This window comes from Aedes aegypti, chromosome 1 (assembly GCF_002204515.2).
Source record: "Aedes aegypti strain LVP_AGWG chromosome 1, AaegL5.0 Primary Assembly, whole genome shotgun sequence".
NCBI classification, from domain to species: Eukaryota; Metazoa; Arthropoda; class Insecta; order Diptera; family Culicidae; genus Aedes; species Aedes aegypti.
The window spans coordinates 116,283,604-116,303,239 of NC_035107.1; the positions used below are offsets into that span (position 1 = coordinate 116,283,604).

Consider the following 19,636-nt stretch of genomic DNA (forward strand, 5'->3'; position numbering starts at 1 on the left):
GTATATTGACAGTCTACAGTTGAGGGATATACTGAACAAGTGGATGCATGTATTGCCCCCATTCGCATAATTATCCCATGTTCTATGGTATTTCCTTTATACATGGGTACGTTATGCGCATAAGGACCGTGTATGCCAACAAACAATGGAACGATGATGGGTCAAAAAATACCTAATACTGGACAAATGAGACCGAAAGCGTTTCCGGGATACTGCACAAAACTGACAACGGTTAGTTACTGCTATTCATATACTTTTTTTCCGGCTACTATTTACTGTTAAATGCATTTTTGTTTCACCATTTTGTGACATGATTTTCCCGAAACTGTGCAGTTTTAATTTTATTCATCTATATCAACTAGGTAGTACAAAGGTAAGTAAGTGGAAAGCATACGTTGAAACCGATTTATAAAACAAGATCAAGGAAACGAATGGTGTGTTAATCACAATTATTGCATGTTGCTTTTTTTGTTTAAAGCACTAAGTAAATCACCGTTTCGTGTTATTTTCTTTTCGTTTGAGTTGTACCTCGTTGGCTAATGCTAATGCGCCAACAGTAGTCCTACGATTGAGCTAAAATATTCCGATATCAAATATAAAAAGCCGTGAATTTGGTTACTCCGCTTGCATATTATAGGATGATTTTGCTTCTTTCGCTTATGTTAATAAAAGTCTATATTATCGTAGCAGTATTATTCTTATTAGGATGATCTTTTGTAGGTTGATTTTTCAATTAAAATGTTCAGTCTTATTATTAATCTGTATCGACGATTTTTTTTTTGCATTTTCCTTCATTGCATCTACGTTAGTTTAAAATATATTACGTTTGCTTCATGAATAAAAACAAAAAACCGTTTTAGATTAAAATCATACAGTTTTGTAGAATTTGTTGCTGTTTTGCTTGCAAATAAATTAGTAGCGTTAGCGGGGATTCTGTTTCTTTTTCATTTAAATGTGGACAAGTCGTACCTCTTTTACCGTTTCAACTATTATGAGTACGAAACTCTCACGATTTTTTTCGTTAAATTTAGAAAACACAATCATTTTGATCATAACGGAAATTAATAAATTAAAACCATACAAAAAAATCAAAAGAAAAGCAAGTCGCTTACCTCTCTCGTGCCTCATAAGTCGACCATCATGTTTTGCAGCTGCTGCAGATTGGTGCCTATTTTCGGATTCTCTGGCAAGGTTCGTATCCTCAGCAGCCACGTTTTGCACTCCATGCATTTACTGACGCGCTCCTCGCGGCTGACGTCCACGCCGATTGTGCAGGCACCCCACGGGTCGGTGTTTTCACGAATCACCGGCAGGAACGTGGTCAAAATCACTCGTAACGTATCGCAGGCTCGGGTACAGTGGCTGCAAAAAATAAGAAAGCAGAGCAGAATATTTAGGATGAGGAATAGTTGAGCATGATTCGCAAATCTTCACATCAATTTGTCCATCTAATCCAATTGCAAATTATATGTAATGTTTAGCTTTTCGGTAGTTGTTAAACTTCCACTCGGCTGGTTAGCCGTAAACCACGATTCATAATTAAAAACAAGTATTTATCGAGCAACGGACTCATGTTCCGTAACCGGTCGTTTGAGAACGTCGCGACCCATTGGAAGCCCACACAATAGAAACCTCAGCAAGCGCAGTTGCTGGCTAGTGTAGTGTGCTATTCCTATACCTAAAAAATAATGCGCTCTCGGGCTAGGCATTGGATATATATAGAAAGCGTTGTGTTTGGATGGGCATCTAATTCTTCCGAAAGAGGTGCGCTTTGCGAAAAAGGACCACGTGATTATTGAGCTGAAACGAATCCAGGTTAACTTCTGCGTTCATGAGTCCTCTCATGGCGTAGTGGTAACGCGCCCCAACTAGAGATCGGGGAGTCGTGAGTTCGATTCTCACTGAGAAGACGTGTAACTTTTTCGCAAATCTTCACATCAATTTGTCCATCTAATCCAATTGCAAATTATATGTAATGTTTAGCTTTTTGGTAGTTGTTAAACTTCCACTCGGCTGGTTAGCCGTAAACCACGATTCATAATTAAAAACAAGGATTATTTGAAGTCAAGTCTTGTTGAAGCAGTCGAATCCATTGATGCCTACTTGCCTACACTTTAATATACAAATTTAAATCGGCAATTACTCATGAAAATATATAATCGCATTACAGATAGCAAGTGTAATTCAATGATAGATTTTCTTGAACATAACTTAAATTTCGACCAAAACAAACTGATTTTGAAAATTTGTATAAGGCGGCATCCATTTATTACGTAACGCTAAAATTGGAAATTTTTGACCCCCTCCCCCCCCTTCGTAACGATTTTTGTATGAAAAATTTCGAATTTTTGTATGAGCCGTAACGCTTGAGCCTACTCCCCCCCTCCCCCTAGAGCGTTACGTAATTTGTGGATGCCGCCTAACGTTGATGGTTCATTTATTTAATTGGTTCTACATCGCCAATTCGTCGGTTCATGGCAGGGGGGGGGGTATACGCAACGCGGAATGCTCACCGTTCATGTTTTGTGAGTGTGTTAGTGTGGCTCACAACGCTACTAGACATCCCGTCGGTTGAGTGTTGGAAAGCATAAGATTAATATTAAGCATAAGCAATTAAAAACTGATTCCATTTCAACATATCAATAATTTTGCATACTTAGGTTATAAATCAAACAGTAGATGATTGAAATAGTCGTTTTTATAACTCTCTATTTATTAGATGCATAATGGTTGTAGAAGTTCATGAACAAGTGGATTTGACGTTATGGAATCACCACTGATATCACTATTGATAAGGGTTGATACACAAATCATGTCACACTAAATTTTGACTTTTTCGACACTACCCCCCCCCCCCCTTCGTCACGCTTTTTTATGAGTCCTCTAAAATTTTTTGTAAGGATTGTCACGGGTGCTACCGAGCCGTAAAAAAACAGTATTAATGTTTACCTGGACATTGACGTGACATTAGTGATTTTTTGTTGCAAATAGTGACTTTTTAGTGACCAGGTCGAAAAAATGACTAAGTCAATAAAAAAAACTCGCTTACAGTTCTGGAAAAGGTCACCGGAAACAAAAAAAATATTTTCCTATTACTTTTATCACAGAGAACGATAATATTAGCAATATTCAGTTGCCAAATTCACGTGATTTTCATGACATTTAACAGTCCTGTTACTTGAATATTTGATCCTTTTCATTGTATGGAATCATATTCTAGTAACTATTGCCTAATATTCAACTAAATTCATTTCATTTCATTTCATTTTATTGGTTTGTATTAGCATGTTACATCATTTCCATAGCTGAGACATGGAGTTCCTTTCAGCAGCTCAATAGCTCAGTTTGACAACCAATTGATTGGTTAGAAGAGACAAATCACTGGCGCTACTATGTGTTGTGAATAGTGGCTCAGCTATGCAAATTCGCGTTAGTGGAATGTAATCGTTTTTTAATACCTCGAAGTAATCCCAGTAAAGTCCTGAGTGTCTTCCGCGATCGTGAACGTATTATCCAGTTCCGCCGTATTGTATCTGGACCAATAAAACAGTTGCAAAATCCTGAACCATATGCCGACATTGTTTCTGTGCATCTACAAGCTTGCCATAAAACGATCAGTGTGAGGTCTCTTTCCTACCTACACATTGCGCTCCTCGATAAACACAGTACGAAACAAAAATGTCGCTACATCGTACTCCACCAAGTGACAAGAGCAACGAAAACATTGCTAAGCGCATACGATCGGATGGCGATGTTCATGAAGTCCCCCAGCCTTTGACGTTGGCGGCCGTAATGCAAGCTATGAATCATCAGTTTGCGCAGACACTAGCACGGATCGAGGAAATTAGTGTCAACATCAGCGGAAAAATAGACACAGTAAAAGCTGATCTAGATGGGAAACTTGAAGCTGTTCTCCACGACATCAACTCCTTCAAGGCGGACTGCAATGCTAAGCTCAAAAGCAACGAAGATGCACTGTGTGCTCTCGACGAAAGAGTGGGCGCTATATCGCAGGATATCGACAATCTCCAAAACAGGAACGAGCTAATTGTGAGTGGTATCCCGTATCTCAAGGACGAAAACCTGACATCTTATTTCAACGCAATGTGGAAGTACTTAGATCTGCAGAAGGGATCCATTCCATCTGTCGACGTACGGAGATTGAGACCGAGTACCCAAAACGATGGTCTAATTGTATTACAGTTTGCGCTACGAAATGACCGTGACGACTTCTACAGCGGCTATTTACTTAAACGAGATCTAAAGCTGTGCCATCTAGGAATCGATTCTTCAAGGCGAGTTTATGTGAACGAGAACCTGACTGTCGCTGCACGCAAAATAAAGGCAACAGCATTGCGGCTGAAGAAAGCTGGGAAACTATCAACGGTGTACACGAAGCTGGGGACAGTCATGGTGAGGCGCTCCGTCGATCAGCCGCCTATGGCCGTGCACTCGGATGTACTGCTGGATCAGTTTCTTAGCTAAGTAATCGAGTTATGTCATCGTCCACTTTCGTTATTTGTTAATGTGTATTGAATATTGTATTTGGATTTGTAAATTGTGTTTGTACGAAGACTGTTATAGTAGCAAAATACCAATGTCGTCTATTGTAGTTTATTCACAGCCCCCTAAAAACTGCTTCCCTTTTTTCACATGATGCCATCGTTACCAAACCACACCTCAATGAACATTCCTGGTGCAGTAATGAATGCCGTTCTCCTTCCTGGAAAGCTGAACGTTTGCCATGGAAATGCTCAGAGTCTATGTGCACGAAACTCATCCAAGTTGGATGAAGTGAAGGATCTCCTGCGTAACTCTAGAGTATCGGTTGCATGTTTCACTGAATCCTGGCTTTCAGCAAGGAACAGCAATCGCAGTATCTCTATCTCTGGTTTTTCTGCAATTCGCAATGATCGTATATATCGACGTGGAGGTGGAATTGTAGTTTACTACAAGAATCATTTGTGCTGTTCTCCGATCTTCAGTACGAAATTGTCATCCGAATCAGAAGACAAAACTGAGTGTCTGGCTGTGGAGTTGCGATTAGGCAGCGATAAAATCCTGATTGTGGTAGTCTACAATCCCCCAGATAACAACTGCACAAAATTCCTCGCAGACAAACTGACGGTTTTCGCCACGCGTTACGACAACATTCTGCTAATTGGAGACTTGAACACCGATTTGTCTAAGCCGAGCAGCAAACGTGCACAGTTTGAGTATATGCTAGAAAATTTCGCTTTGTTCTCGGTGGGTGAGGAACCTACGTATTTCCATAAAGATGGTTGCTCGCATTTAGACCTGTTTATTACAAGCTGCTACGATAAAGTGCTGCGCTTTAATCAAGTTGGCTTCCCTGGGCTATCCCAGCACGACTTGATCTTCGGCTCCCTAGACTTCGACGCAAACCCTGTTCCAAGTATGAATACGTATCGTGATTACGTCACCTTTGAAGCCACAACACTGCAAAACGCTATTCTTTCCGTTCCTTGGGATACTTTCTACGAAATGCACGATCCAGATGAGCTGGTTGACTTTTTCAACTCCCATGTGAAACGCATTCATGATGACTGCATCCCACTTCGTACCAGTAAGAAACACAAGTCATCAAACTTATGGTTCAACAACGAAATCCGTAAGGCTATGTTGGAACGTGATTTAGCCTATACCGACTGGATTAGAGCACCGACTACAACCAAGGATCAAGCGCGACGCCGTTATAACGCTTTGAGGAATAAAACAAACTCGATGGTTGTGGCTGCAAAAAATCAATACCTCAATCGATTCTTGGACAGCCGAGTCCCGCCGAAAGAGCTGTGGAAGCGACTCAAAGGAATTGGCGTGGGAAAAGATAAATCGTCAACCGTTTGTGAGTTTCACCCAGACGATGTGAATCGCATATTTCTTTCAAGCTGTGTTCAATGCGATCATAATAGCAATCCGAGAATTTCATCGTCCAACTCGCCCTACAGTTTCTCGTTCCGGCAAGTGGAGTACTGGGAAGTAGTCAATGCCGTGTGTAGCATAAAATCCAATGCAACGGGCATGGATGGCTTGCCGATCAAATTCATAAAAATCATCCTTCCGTTGATCGTGCAACAAGTTACCCATATGTTCAACTGTATTATTGAAACGTCTACTTTTCCGTCGAGCTGGAAACACGCTAAAGTTTTGCCGCTGCGAAAAAAGCCTCATGTTAATGCGTTGACGAACCTCAGACCAATTAGTATTTTGTGTGCACTATCGAAGGCATTTGAGAAACTCCTGAAGAAACAGATGTCATCCTACATCACTGTAAACAATTTGTTAACAGAACATCAAGCCGGTTTTCGTAAAGGGCAAAGCATCCAAACAGCCGTTGTCCACGTTTATGACGAATTGGCAAAAGCTGTCGACAAGAGAGGAACTGGCGTATTACTGCTGCTTGATTTTTCCAAGGCTTTCGATACTATTCCCCACCGAAAACTCTGCTCGAAGTTGGAAACTCAGTTTAACTTTGCTGGTACAGCTGTTGAGCTTATAAGTTCCTATTTGAAAGAGCGAATGCAGACTGTGTACTGTGGGAACCAACAATCCGAACGTGGCTTTTTAACGTCTGGTGTTCCTCAAGGGTCGGTGCTTGGACCTTTATTATTCTGCTGTCATATCAACGATTTGCCTACCGTCCTAAAATACTGTTCGATACAACTGTTTGCAGACGATGTACAGTTGTATATCTGTCGCCTTGGTCCCTGTACTCGCGATCTCATCAGTATGGTGAATATGGACCTCGAGAGAATCACGGAATGGTCTCAACGAAATCAGCTTTTTGTTAACCAATCAAAAAGCAAAGCAATGCTGGTAAAGAATCGACGGAGAAACAACGTTCAAACGGAGTTGCTGCCTCTTATCAGTATGGCTGGGCAGACTATAGAGTGGACGGAAAGTGCTGCCAATCTTGGATTCATCTTTCAATCAGACCTGCAGTGGGAAGGCCTTGTGAATCAGCAATGTGGAAAAATTTACGCATGCCTCAGATCTGGAGCTCCTATTAGCACACGTCTGAAACTGTTCAAAGCGCTCATTCTTCCGCACTTCATGTTCGGCGAACTACTTCATGGCAGATCCTGCGCATATTCTATGGACAGGCTACGTGTCGCATTGAATTCCTGCGTACGTTTCGTTTATGGGCTGAACCGCTACGCGCACGTTAGTCATTTGCAAAGGAACCTGATCGGCTGCCCATTTGAAAACTTCTATGCTCACCGTTCTTGTGTGTTCCTGTATAAGTTGGTGAAAACGAACACTCCGCCAATACTCCATCAAAAGTTGTTGCCGTTCCGAGGACGTCGCTTGCAGAATTTGATGATCCCTCCCAATAACTCAATGTGCTATTCCAACTCGTTATTTGTTCGAGGTGTGGTTTATTATAATATGCTTCCTCCTGCGGTCAAATGCTCGACATCCGAAGCAGTTTTTAAAAGGGGCTGTCTAGAGTTTTGGAACCGTATGTAATGTGAATATTGTAGAATGTAAGATTAGTTTATATGTTATGTTTTTAAGTTTTTATTGTATTTGACTCGTTAAAACCGCAGGTGGTAAACAAAAAAAGGTTTTCTTTACGCCACTGGAAATAAACAAACAAACAATACCGTGAAATTAGCATTAAAGTGAAAAACTACAAAAAAGCCTTCGAAATTTATCTAAGTTGATTTGTTTCACTCAAGTTTGTCGAATATCAATGGATTTCTGGAGCTACCATGGGAAAGAGAGGGTTAAGACATGATTTTTTTTATTTTGCCAAAGTTGTTTCACCCTTATTTTAATATGTTTCTTATATCCGAAAATATTCAAACAAGTATATTTCAAAATGGCCGCCATTGCAAGAGAGATGTTTAATAAAATGCCAATAAAACACTTCCACACTGTTTCCCCCACTTGAAAAATATACTCGCACTGCAGTTCGTCCTGTCGGCATAATTCAAAAATCCCTCTTGGCTGTAACAGATACTTTTGCGATGTCGAATTGAAAAGCAACAATAAAATCAAGTTTAATCTTTCATCACCACTCAAAAATGCAGGAATAGAGGACACCGAGTATAAAAACTAACGCAACGAGTTTTCCCTCATTCCTGCTTACACGACGTACACTCGAGCATTATTCATGAATGAAACGATTTTCAAGAGGGACGCCCTTCGGAGCAGCATATGATTGTCAGTAACAACATAAACAAGCAGCTTTCGCACCCGGCGCATAACTTTCAATTTGATTTGACACTCTTCCGCCTAAATGCCTTCCCTTACTAAAAAAATGAAGTATGGGCCCATCTACGACGATGCGATGATATGCCCATCAAACATGTTGAGGGACGATGACGACGGTTCTTTCAATGGATGGATGTGGATGATCGAACTGACATCGTACCTACTTATGTACCAGATAGAGTAAAAGGAAATCGAAAGAGGGCAACAACAGAAAAAAATATACAAACTAGATCATAATCGTATTAAAAGTGTCTGATTTGAAGCTGAAGCATGAAAAGGATCGTATCGAATGTCAAAATCAAGGATCTTTCTTCATTCATTGTTGTGCTACTGTATTTTGGCGAAGAAAAAAAATCTGACGTAAATGAGCGTAGAGTGATATTTTGCAAGATGGATTTTCGTCGATTTTAAGGACGTGGAGAGACGTACTGATTTATTCCCGGAACGGTTGATTCACTTCGGCAGAAGGTGTTTTTTTAAACCATGAGACCAACATCATATTTGGCAACAATGTTCTTGGTATATAAGTGCATCTTATTGCAAAGTTTTAGACATGTTGACTAAGAAAAATACTCAAGTCAAAGTGAATCATGGATGTGTCTAAGTAGTTCTTTACCACACATGTATGCATAAAGTTTGAAACATGAAAAAATACTGCAAACCAACTTATTTACAGAAGCATTCAGGAATATTTTTCTTAGGTTACTAATTATGTGCATTATCCTGCCATATTTTAATAATATGAAAACTCATTAAATTTTATCAGCTTATTTAAACAACTTTCGGTCATTTATTTCAGATCAGAACATAAAAAACAAGAGCCAAAATAAACCAACACATATCAAGCTCATGGGGTTAATTTTGATATTAAAATCAATTTAAAAATAAGATTTACATACATCATTCAAATACCACATATAGTTATTACTACATAGAACGTACTGAAGATGCTACATTTTTTTGTAAATTATTATTACCTTCTCAGTATCCCCAGGTAAATGCTCTACCGGAATGACCGGAATACCTGCATGAACTCGATTTGCTGTATCTTTTTATTCACCAAGCAAGCGAGTGTGAGGTTGTCTGGTGCGTAATAACTTATTATAGCAGAAGCCCCTACGAGTTAGGTTGTACATAAATGGAAACGAGTTGGCTCCGCCCCATCGTACCATGCTTGTTTTTGATTGTGTGAGAAGCGGAGGGGAAAATTTGACGATGTATATATGCATGTACGATTGCACCGAAATTATATGCTTAGTGAAATGGTACAGAGTTTTGAAAAGATGACATAATTTGAGTGCAATTGATTATTGAAATACTAATACATAAATTGAATAACATTAAAGCTAAATGATAACACTCGTAGTTTCGTAGCTACTGAATCAATGCACAGTGGTTTAAAAAGCAAAAATACGATCATAGGATTTTTCAGTTTTAAAGAGTGTAATTATTTATATTTATATTTATAAAATATATTCGGCAAACAACATACTGCATATGTTAAGCGGCAACTTTTGACTTTAAAAAAATTTTAAGTGACATAAAGTTTTGATTTCCTCCGTTTGTCGATAAAAGCAATTGGTGTCTTCGACAAATCAGCAAGACCAAGCTGAGGGTCGTGGATTCGAATCCCACCGGTCGAGGATCTTTTCGGGTTGGAAATTTTCTCGACTTCCCAGGGCATAAAGTATCTTCGTACCTGCCACACGATATACGCATGCAAAAATGGTCATTGGCACAGCAAGCTCTCAGTTAATAACTTTGGAAGTGCTCATAAGAACACTAAGCTGAGAAGCAGGCTCTGTTCCAGTGGGGACGTAATGCCAGAAAGAAGAAGAAGAAGTCTTCGACAAAGTTGTGAAAGGCCAACCTCTATACTATGTTTTCCAGGTAGACGGATTAGTCACTTTTCTGCAATTTGAAAACGAGAATATTTTTACTTGGATTTTTCATGTTTTGAGCAGATTTTCATGCAGTTTCCACCACGCTCTATCTTAACTTGAGAAATGTTGTGTTTCGAATGACATTACAATTGACGCTACCAATAAGCTGCCAAAATAAACGACAAAATCATATTGGATAACATAGAAGCAACGTCAGTTGCAATATTTCGCTGTTATTCTTTAACTATTTCGCATGTGAAATTTTTTTAATGTCATTATTTGGTCTGCGTCTACATCATCATTAACTATTATTACGTTGATACAACATGAAAAAGAAATTAATTTTTGGTTTTTCGACAGCTGAAGACTTGAAATGCTACTAAAGTGGTTGAAGTGAAGAACGAAATAGTTTTATTGAAAGGTCCTCATGTCCCATTTCATTTCACCAGTCACTGTCACATAATTACCACACTTTTGCTGTCGTCACTTTTTTAACACTATCACTAATATCACCGATTATCACTCATTAACTTTCGTAATACACATCATTATGTATACTTTCCATTATATCACTTCACTTTCACAGCTACAATTTTTTATCAAAATTACATCATACTACTTTCATAATAATTCATTTTTGTTACCATTTACCATCTAACCATCATAACTAAATAATTAAAATATAATCAAACTACGATTTAGCACTACGATCAATAAAGTTACAGTAGAATAAAAATAAAATCACTTTAATTAATTTCACTGCAATCGCTGTCTTTATGAACACTCATATCATGAATGTGTTGAGAACTAGGTGCTACTTTTTATATTCAGAGAAATGATTGCAGAATGTATTATAACTATCAATAATCTAGTAGCATAGACAAACAAACGTACCACTGAGGGTTCATATTATGTATTTTTAAAAAACTATCACCATCACTTTCAATGCAATTTACAAATATTTTCATCACCACACATTTCTTCAAATATCATTATTAGCACCATCACAATCACCAATTTAAAAAAGACGAATGCAACGCACAATTCCACCATGTTGCATTATAAAACGAATGATCACACGTTAGCATTGAAACTTAAGCACCATTACTGATTAGTACAAAGGATGCTACAGCTCGTGTAAACGAACTGAACCATTAACAACCAGCACTGGTTCATAAGTAACTACTGAGCCCTGGCGGTCCCTCCGTTCGAAGAGGACCTGATAATATGCCGAACATATTAACAGATCCTCCGCCTGAATGCAGCCGTTTCATGAAAATCATGAACCGTTAGAGGTGTGCCAAAGTATTGGGAAGGTGATATGTTTCACAGACGAATATTATTATGGTGCACCTTCTACTTTGGCACCGTCAAACCCTGTGATCGTGGCCAGGGAATTACACTTCTCTGTTTTGTTAAAATAAAATAGTATTTATTTTCAGAACCAATTATTCGCTACAACTTCATCTTCATAAGCATTCCATGAACACAAATTAATAATATCCATGTTTATTCACCCCAACTTTATAATTTTAGCATGAGACATTTGAAATTTTCACATATATTTAGTGAATCTTTGGCGTCTCCTCAATAATTTCCGTAATATGTGAAAAATCCTTTGGAGGAAGGGATCATAAAAGTCGAAAGTCATGTATAAAGCATTCTTTTAAAAATGCATTACGATGGTGATGTTCACAACGTATAAATTCTACATAAAGTGAATGTGTCGGTTTTACCCCAACAGCGTGTCGATCTTACCCGCACTCTCAATTGTTTCACCTAAAAATGATGAAATATCAATTTGATTTAAATCAATATATAACCTTTATATATCATCCAGCGATCGCAAAAATTGATAGATTTATAACCAATATGTGATTCTACAATAATTTTAGGTTCGTTTAACAAGCGAAAGTACACAAATTTTATCAATAAACTTAGGGTGTCGATTTTACCACGAATCCCCCTATTATGCGTATTTGAACACCATTTATAACTAGTGCTTAATAGTTCAGTAGTCGCGCTGTTGTATTTTGTACAACACAGTAAAAAAAACTCTCTTTTTGAACACAACAGCACCGCAGTGGTTCTTGCGACGACCAACCACGCGACGACCGGAAGGTTAAATACACATCAAAAATTTGCAATTCTAGCGTTACGTAATAAATGGATGCTGCCTTATCTCAGGTGTACTAAACAGAATCATCATCATCATCAAGTTCCATCGTGTACATTTTATCCGATACTAAAAGCTAAGAAGGTTTAATATTATTTTTCTATAAATTATTCTATATTTTTCTGTTCTATATTTCATATACAAGCGGGTCTCTAACAAACGCATTCCTATAACCCGCATTCCTATTACGCGCACTCCTATAAGACACACTAGAGCATAGTTTCTCAAACTGTGGGTAGCGACCCCATGGGGGTCGTGGGCTGATCCCTGGTGAGTCGCGAAAAATATATTTTTAAATTAAGTTTTCCAACTTTTTGATTGTTTCCTCGATTTTTGACAACCGATTTTTTTGTCAAAAGTTGTGCATTATTGTCTCATTTATCAAATTCAATTAATTGTTTTAACAATTGATTAGGCATTGGATTAGTTGCCACTAACACTTTTGTTTAAGGGGATATAAAGCTGATCATCGAATGGGAAACGATTTTCAGGAAATTTGAGAAAAGTTGATTGTTATCATTAGAACCATCAGCTATATAATTTTGATGATTTTTTTATAGCTTCAGTCGATGAACTTCACTTCAAAGGCTGTACAATTTACTAAATTTCTTAGCCCGTCAAAATGAAGCAAAGCTGACAACAAGCGAAAATACCTTCCGTAAATAAATTAGTTTCGAAGTTACACATTAAGGTAAAACATCTCCACGGGTAGAAATCAGAATCCAAAAACAAGATTATGACTCATGATATCATGATTCCAGCGTGTTTTCGTCTTATGAAAATACGCCATGATTTGGATTCATGATATCATGAGTCAGATTGCCGTAACGCAACACGCGTGTTAGGTTTTTGTAGCTGATTGCTCGGAATCATGATTCAAATGCCAAAAATGCTGAGTCGCGCATCCGTTTATGATCGACAAAATTTAAAAAAAAAATTAGCATGCATTGAGATTCGAGCCAAGAACCTTCCGATTGTGAGCCACGTACTCTACCACTCAACCGCTCCGTCATCTTGAATTAAGAGTGATCGATACGAATGTGATGAAGCAAAGTGCGCCGCTTAGCGTTTTCACACTGGATGTTACGCTTATGAGGAATCATGATTATGACTCCAGGAACCATGATTTGTGATCCTGATATTATGACCTAACCAATTTATGAATTTCATGATTTGTAAATCATGGTGTGGGGATCAGATTTTTATCCGTGTCGGAATCCAAAGATGGCCGCCACAATGGCTGACTTGTGCTAGCCCGGGTAGAGGTGAATAACAAAATAATGGTAAAATAAGAACAAATTTTGCAATCATATCTACTTTAACCATTATTATGTTATTAATACATGACATTAAATATCTCATCAATAGCAAAACATACAATCATAGCAAAATTTATCATTGATATGTTATTCTTGAAAGTCATGTAATAACTAATCAATAACAAAATATACTATCATGGTAAAATTTGTTATTTGTGCAAAAAATACTAAAAAACATTATATATCTAAAGAATAACAAACATCGCCATCATAGTATAGTATGTCATTATTTTGATATTTGAAAACGTTATTTTAATAATTCATGAGAACAAACCAATATCAAATTTTATTACAATAGCTCATTTTACTATTCGTATGATATTAATTGAAGATTCAAAAAGCAAAAGTTTTAAGCAAAAAAAGTTTAGTTTTCAATTATGCTAAATTAAGATATTAAAGTAAAAGAACTAAAATTAACATTATTTTGATCTATTTGTGAATAGCTTATTTAGTTATTATTTTGTTATCAATATCTAAGTAATAACATATTTTGTTATTTAAAGTTGCCTTTATTTTTACTATTATTTTGTTATTACAATGGCAAAATATGTTATGATTTAGTTGTTATGCCATACAAACTTAGTTATTATTTTTGTTATTTTATCTCTTATTTCAAACAAACAAAGAACAAATTTTGCTATTCAAACATTCTATTTTAATAGTAAATTTTGTTATTCTTTTGCTATTCTCCTCTACCCGGGAGGGCACACGTTTTGGAGAAATAGTTGACAATCGTTTCTGATCATCTTGTTTTAAGCTTTCTGGTAGTGCACAAAGTCAAAATAAAAAGTGCACTGTTTTTTTTTATGCTTTCTTCGCGAAATTTGTGCCTTTGAAGTTTTAGTGCAATCCTGGAAGTTGATTCCAAACCGTTTCACCTTGAAAGCTGCTTCTTTACCAGGTGAAAAAAAATGTATACTTTTATCATGATACCGTCGATGGGGGTGACATGGGTGATATGAATAAAAAACTTTGAACTTTACTACATGTAGCATCTACTCAAAAACAAAATCCACAAAGTTTACTACACTTTTGGTATGAATAAAAAACTTACTACTACTATGAATAAAAAAGTACTTACTACTTTCGAACATGAGCAGTGACTGAAGCTGCACGTTATGAAATTTCCATTCAGAGTGCAGAGTGATTCTGCACGTAAAGAACAATCTATTCAGAGTGACGCCTAAAATTAATACAATCATGCATATGAAGAAAATGCATGGAATCTAATCGATTACGCGACAATTTGCACAAATCATGAAGATGCTGTTATTTGACAAAATTTGTAGTGTAATTTTGCGATTAGTCTGGTATTCTCTTTATGTCTATGATTTTATGATGATGGTACATCAAAGAATTTTCTGGGTGGTGGGGATTGCTCATCAAACCTTCCGGTCCGCCTCATAGTTACGTACTATTTGGTGCTGGGTGTAGTTCTTGTTTTTCCAGCTGTATTGAAAAGCATGAGCCATAGTCTTTGGCATGCAATCGGATCTATCTTTAGCAGAAAAGAACCGAAATGTCTATCGACGACCGGTGATTGCTAGCAGATATAGTGGAGAGCTTGTCTTGAAACGTTCATCGCTTCAAGCTAGTTGAAAAACTGAATACACTGATTGCCTGTCGATCAGAGCCGAACTAGGCATAGATCGTATACATACATCTGAATCTACATGTCTCCGATGTATTACATCGTTCCAGGTGGGAGTTATCTGATATGTGAATATGGTACCATAACAGAATTTTCCATCTGAACGAAGTGATAAATCATACCGTGTACGCACCAAACTTTGCGCAGTTAAGAAATTATCATCGTATTTTTGCTTTAAATAAGGCTAAAATATGTATCTTTTTATTCAAACTTCTGCCAACGATAGACTTTTAACCCTTCAGTAGAACGCGTGATTTAAAAAAAATAAAAATGATTCACAAAAAAATAAAAAAATGCAAAAGGTGATGCAACACCTTGTGCCTAACATTGCGCACAAAATCTGAATTGTTCCTAACTTTGCGCATGATGTGCCTAACTTTGCGCATGCCTTAAATTGCTCGTTCACTCTGAATAATTTTACTTTTTTACTGGTTTTGTATTAAATAAAAAGGTTACAACTAATATGATTTTCATCAAGAGTTTTTTCCGTGAATTTCAATTTAACTTATTCAATTACCTCAAACATAGAGTGCCCTCGAATAGTAATTTACTCTGTTCTTATTTTTTTATAATACATATATTCACAAGATTACAATCTGAGCAATATAGTTTACAGCCGCAGCTTATGCCTATTTGTTATCGTACGTTGCTTTATATGACTTATTCTCTTGTTTTTTTTTAATTTTTAAACTGAGAGATGTATCGTTGATCTCTCGCGATTAATTATTTTTTATCTATTTTCCGCCAGTACGGATATTCCATAATTGATCGCTTTTTGCTAGACAACTGGAGCTTGAATCATTGTCCTTCAACTGGGAAGCCAACCTTTGCGCTATCAGTTATCCAAGTTTACAGTAATAGTCTCCTGTGTTAATACAGTGGATTTTCCGAGACTTTTCAATGCACACCTTGCCTTCAGCTTCATACGAAAGGTACTTTCAAGAATATTACATGTAGCCGCTGCCTTATGGATTGAGTGACCATTCCTGGTAAGATCGACAGATTTTGTCATTTGCAAGGACGTACATGTATTTACGTGCCATTCCGAATTGCTAGAAGTGCGCAAAAATTAAGACCCTCGTGTGAAAAATGGGTCCTAACATTGCGCATCGCTTTTTTCAAATAAAATTTCAACATATTATATGGAAAATAAATGGAATTACTAGAATATTACCTTTCTTGTAAATACACCGCAAATATACTTTTCACAACACAGTTTTGTTCATAAAAATGTTGATTGTTTGCAGAGCCACTCCTTAGCGCTTGTTCTAAGACGGTGTAAAAGTACACGTTTATGCGTATGACGATAAGGTTTTTTGTTTATTTACTAACATTAACGAGGGTTTCTTAGTAAACAAATGTATGTCAAATACTTATTTCACATAAACGAACATGTTGCTGAAACTGAATTGTTAAAAAAATCAAAGATTAATTATCATTTGTTCGTGCTTCTTTAAAATGCGCAAAGTTTGGAGCTGCGCAAAGTTAGGTGCGTACACGGTAATATTCCGCAAACTGTATCACACATCTACAGAATGTATTGCGTGAAGTTAAGACACAGCAGAGTATTGGGTACATAGGACCAAGTCCCTGCCGGGTGGCGCGAAACTGATGAGCGATAGACAATAGAATCAACAACACTGCCATAAGGGATAGTAAGCATGTGACTATTGTCGAAACTATGATTAGGAGGCAAATCAACATCCCAAGATCAAATTTTTGTTACAACCCAATGTAGGTATTATTAAATTAGGCTGTAGAAAATGATAAATATCTGATCACTTAGGAACCTTGCAACAGGTAATAAATGCTCGTAGTCTGTTTTCTTCGAATACACATGTATAAATTGTTAAAATTGCCGAATCATACGCGGAATTTATTAAACGGATCATGAAATTAGGACTGAAATCATAATGATGATAGATTATCAACTTTCCTTTCGTCTTGCTATTTGTTACCGTTAGAATCACCAAACTGATTGGTTTCCCACTACTTACACCAATACAACAGCACGAAAACTGAAGTATTATAATCGCGCGTTGGAACTTTCAATATCCATATATTACATCAATAGTGAATTCTTGTATGTAGCCAGTATAAATAACAGAATCATCAACTTCTTGAACATTCTTTAACTGAAAACAGGATGCTTGTCTTATCAAACATGCTCAATCTGCACCTAAAATCTCGGATCCAAATAGTTTTCTAAATAAAAATTGTGTCTAAATAAAACGTGTAGGCCAACAAAACATAATTGAGTAGGAGTTTACAAGTTACTTAGCACATGAAAAGCAGTTTAAATTAATCTATTACTAGATCAACACTAATGCTCACATTTTTATATTCTCATTTCATCATGGTCCTCATTGCTCGAGCGGAGACGAACACCCTGGAGATGGAAAAAATCGACAGCGCTACGATAAGGAAACGTAACAGATGAGAAACTATCGATACATTTATCAATTATAAAACCCCATTTTAATGTTAACACTTTGTTTCTGTTTTTTCTGTTTTTTTCGTTTCAGCAATCAAATAACCGAACCAACTCTACTATCTTTTCATTTCTTCTTCGTTATACTTATAGTCCTTCTGGCACTGAACCGAGTGGTGCGCCTTCCGATTTCTTACTGGTGCTGTTTTTCCTGTACATTTGGCATAGTGTCGGAGGTGGTGTACTGTATTTGCTATACAACGCGCTACTTTCGATATTGTGCTTGGCGTGTGGGGAAGCAGTACTAGTGGTGAAGCGGAGGGCGCCATTCGGTTTAGTGCCAGAGGGACTATATCTATTTAATGTATCTGAAGCTTGTGGGACCGCTTTAATTCCGGCGCCTGCTTGTGGAAGATCCCGGTGTGCTAAACGGTATAGGACATGTTAACGGGGGAGGCTTGGTAGGTCCTCACCCAGCCCGTGTCTAGATGGGCGGAAAATTGTCTGCCAGGGTGTGGATTGAGCAATTACAATTACAATGGTACATCAAAGAATTTTCTGGGTGGTTTTCGGCCTTCGCCGAACACGCCGAACGCTTAACATCTATGAAGAGATCTTGAGATTACAGCTATCAAATTTGGAACCACATATTTTCTAGCACCAGTACTGAGATTCTGGTGAAATTGCGATAGAATTTTGATGCTCCCCGTGTGTTTTCTTAACAGCATGTTGAATTCCGGAAGTTCTAAGTGTTTCTGCGATATTCTCGTTATTTTGGTGGGGTTTCTGATAGTATCCTTGGAATGTCTAGAACTTAGAATGTCGAGATTTTTATGGGAATTGTAGTGATTCCATTGGTAGTCGTTAGAATTGAATGAGGATCTCCCCTAAAACACCAGGGTTCCCTTTGAAATTATTAAAATTCTTGTCGATTTCACAAAAAAATCCCATTGAAATCTATAAAATATTTACCGACATTCAAATCGTTTATATTAAAGCTTTGCTTTGAAATTCCAACGGAACTGGAAATCAACGGAATCTTAAAGGTTTTTACAATAATTACGAAGATTGATTTTCAGAATTACAAATATTTACACAATAATTCGCAGGAATCCCTCCGCAATCTCATAGATTCTTACAGAAATACCGTCTCAAAGATACCCACAGAATTCCAAGAAATTAATATTCGGAATCTCATTCCCACTCCAATTCTAGAGTTTTTACCAGATTCCTAATATTTCCGCAATATTCCTAGAATGGTATTTAAACTTCCAGAATTATCATAAAAATCCGACATCCCTATCGGAATCCCAAAGTTCCTACAGGAATTCCGGAATTCAAAAGGAAATCTGAGATGTCAGAGTTTGCAAGTAAAATTCCAAATTACATTATAAATATCTGAATTCCTACCGACATCCTAAAATTCCTAGAAAATAACGTAATTATCGTAATGCCAGAATTCACACGGATATTACAAATTGCTACTGCCGGTAATCTTACCAGAATCTCAGCATTGGCGGGGCGAATGTTTTCGTAACCTCAGAATTCCTAAGCAAAACTCAAAATACCTTCCGAAATATCAAAACTCATATCGTTTTCCCATAATTTTTACTCAAAAGTAAATTATTCCATTCAATTCCGCAATCTCAAAGCATGTGTAGCAACCTCTGAAGCTAACTACCAGTAGCTTTGTAGTAAATGCTACCTTTATTCATAGCAATGCGTTGTTTGTAGTATGTTCGAAAGGTGTAGAAAGGAAAATGACACAAACATGTTCCACTCGTGTTCCACATATAGCGTTTACTACCGAGAATGTAGTAAACTCAACTTTACTACATTTTATTCATACGGCCCAATGGGTCTGGGGGGTGAGATTGGGTCAAAACGGAAAAATATGATTTATGAAATATTTCAGCTAATAACGGTGATATTACT

At 37.2% G+C, this 19,636-nt stretch overlaps 1 protein-coding gene across 1 annotated transcript in view; it reads right to left on the reverse strand.

Annotated features, from left to right (window-relative positions):
• Positions 1-236: 236 nt before the first annotated feature.
• LOC5567105 (katanin p80 WD40 repeat-containing subunit B1) overlaps positions 237-19,636 on the reverse strand; it is a 56,878-nt gene continuing 37,478 nt past the window's right edge. Inside the window, exon 6 of the mRNA XM_021845876.1 lies at positions 237-1,362. Within this exon, the coding sequence (XP_021701568.1) occupies positions 1,125-1,362 (238 nt within the window). The 3' untranslated portion in view covers positions 237-1,124. The remainder of the gene's footprint in view (positions 1,363-19,636) is intronic.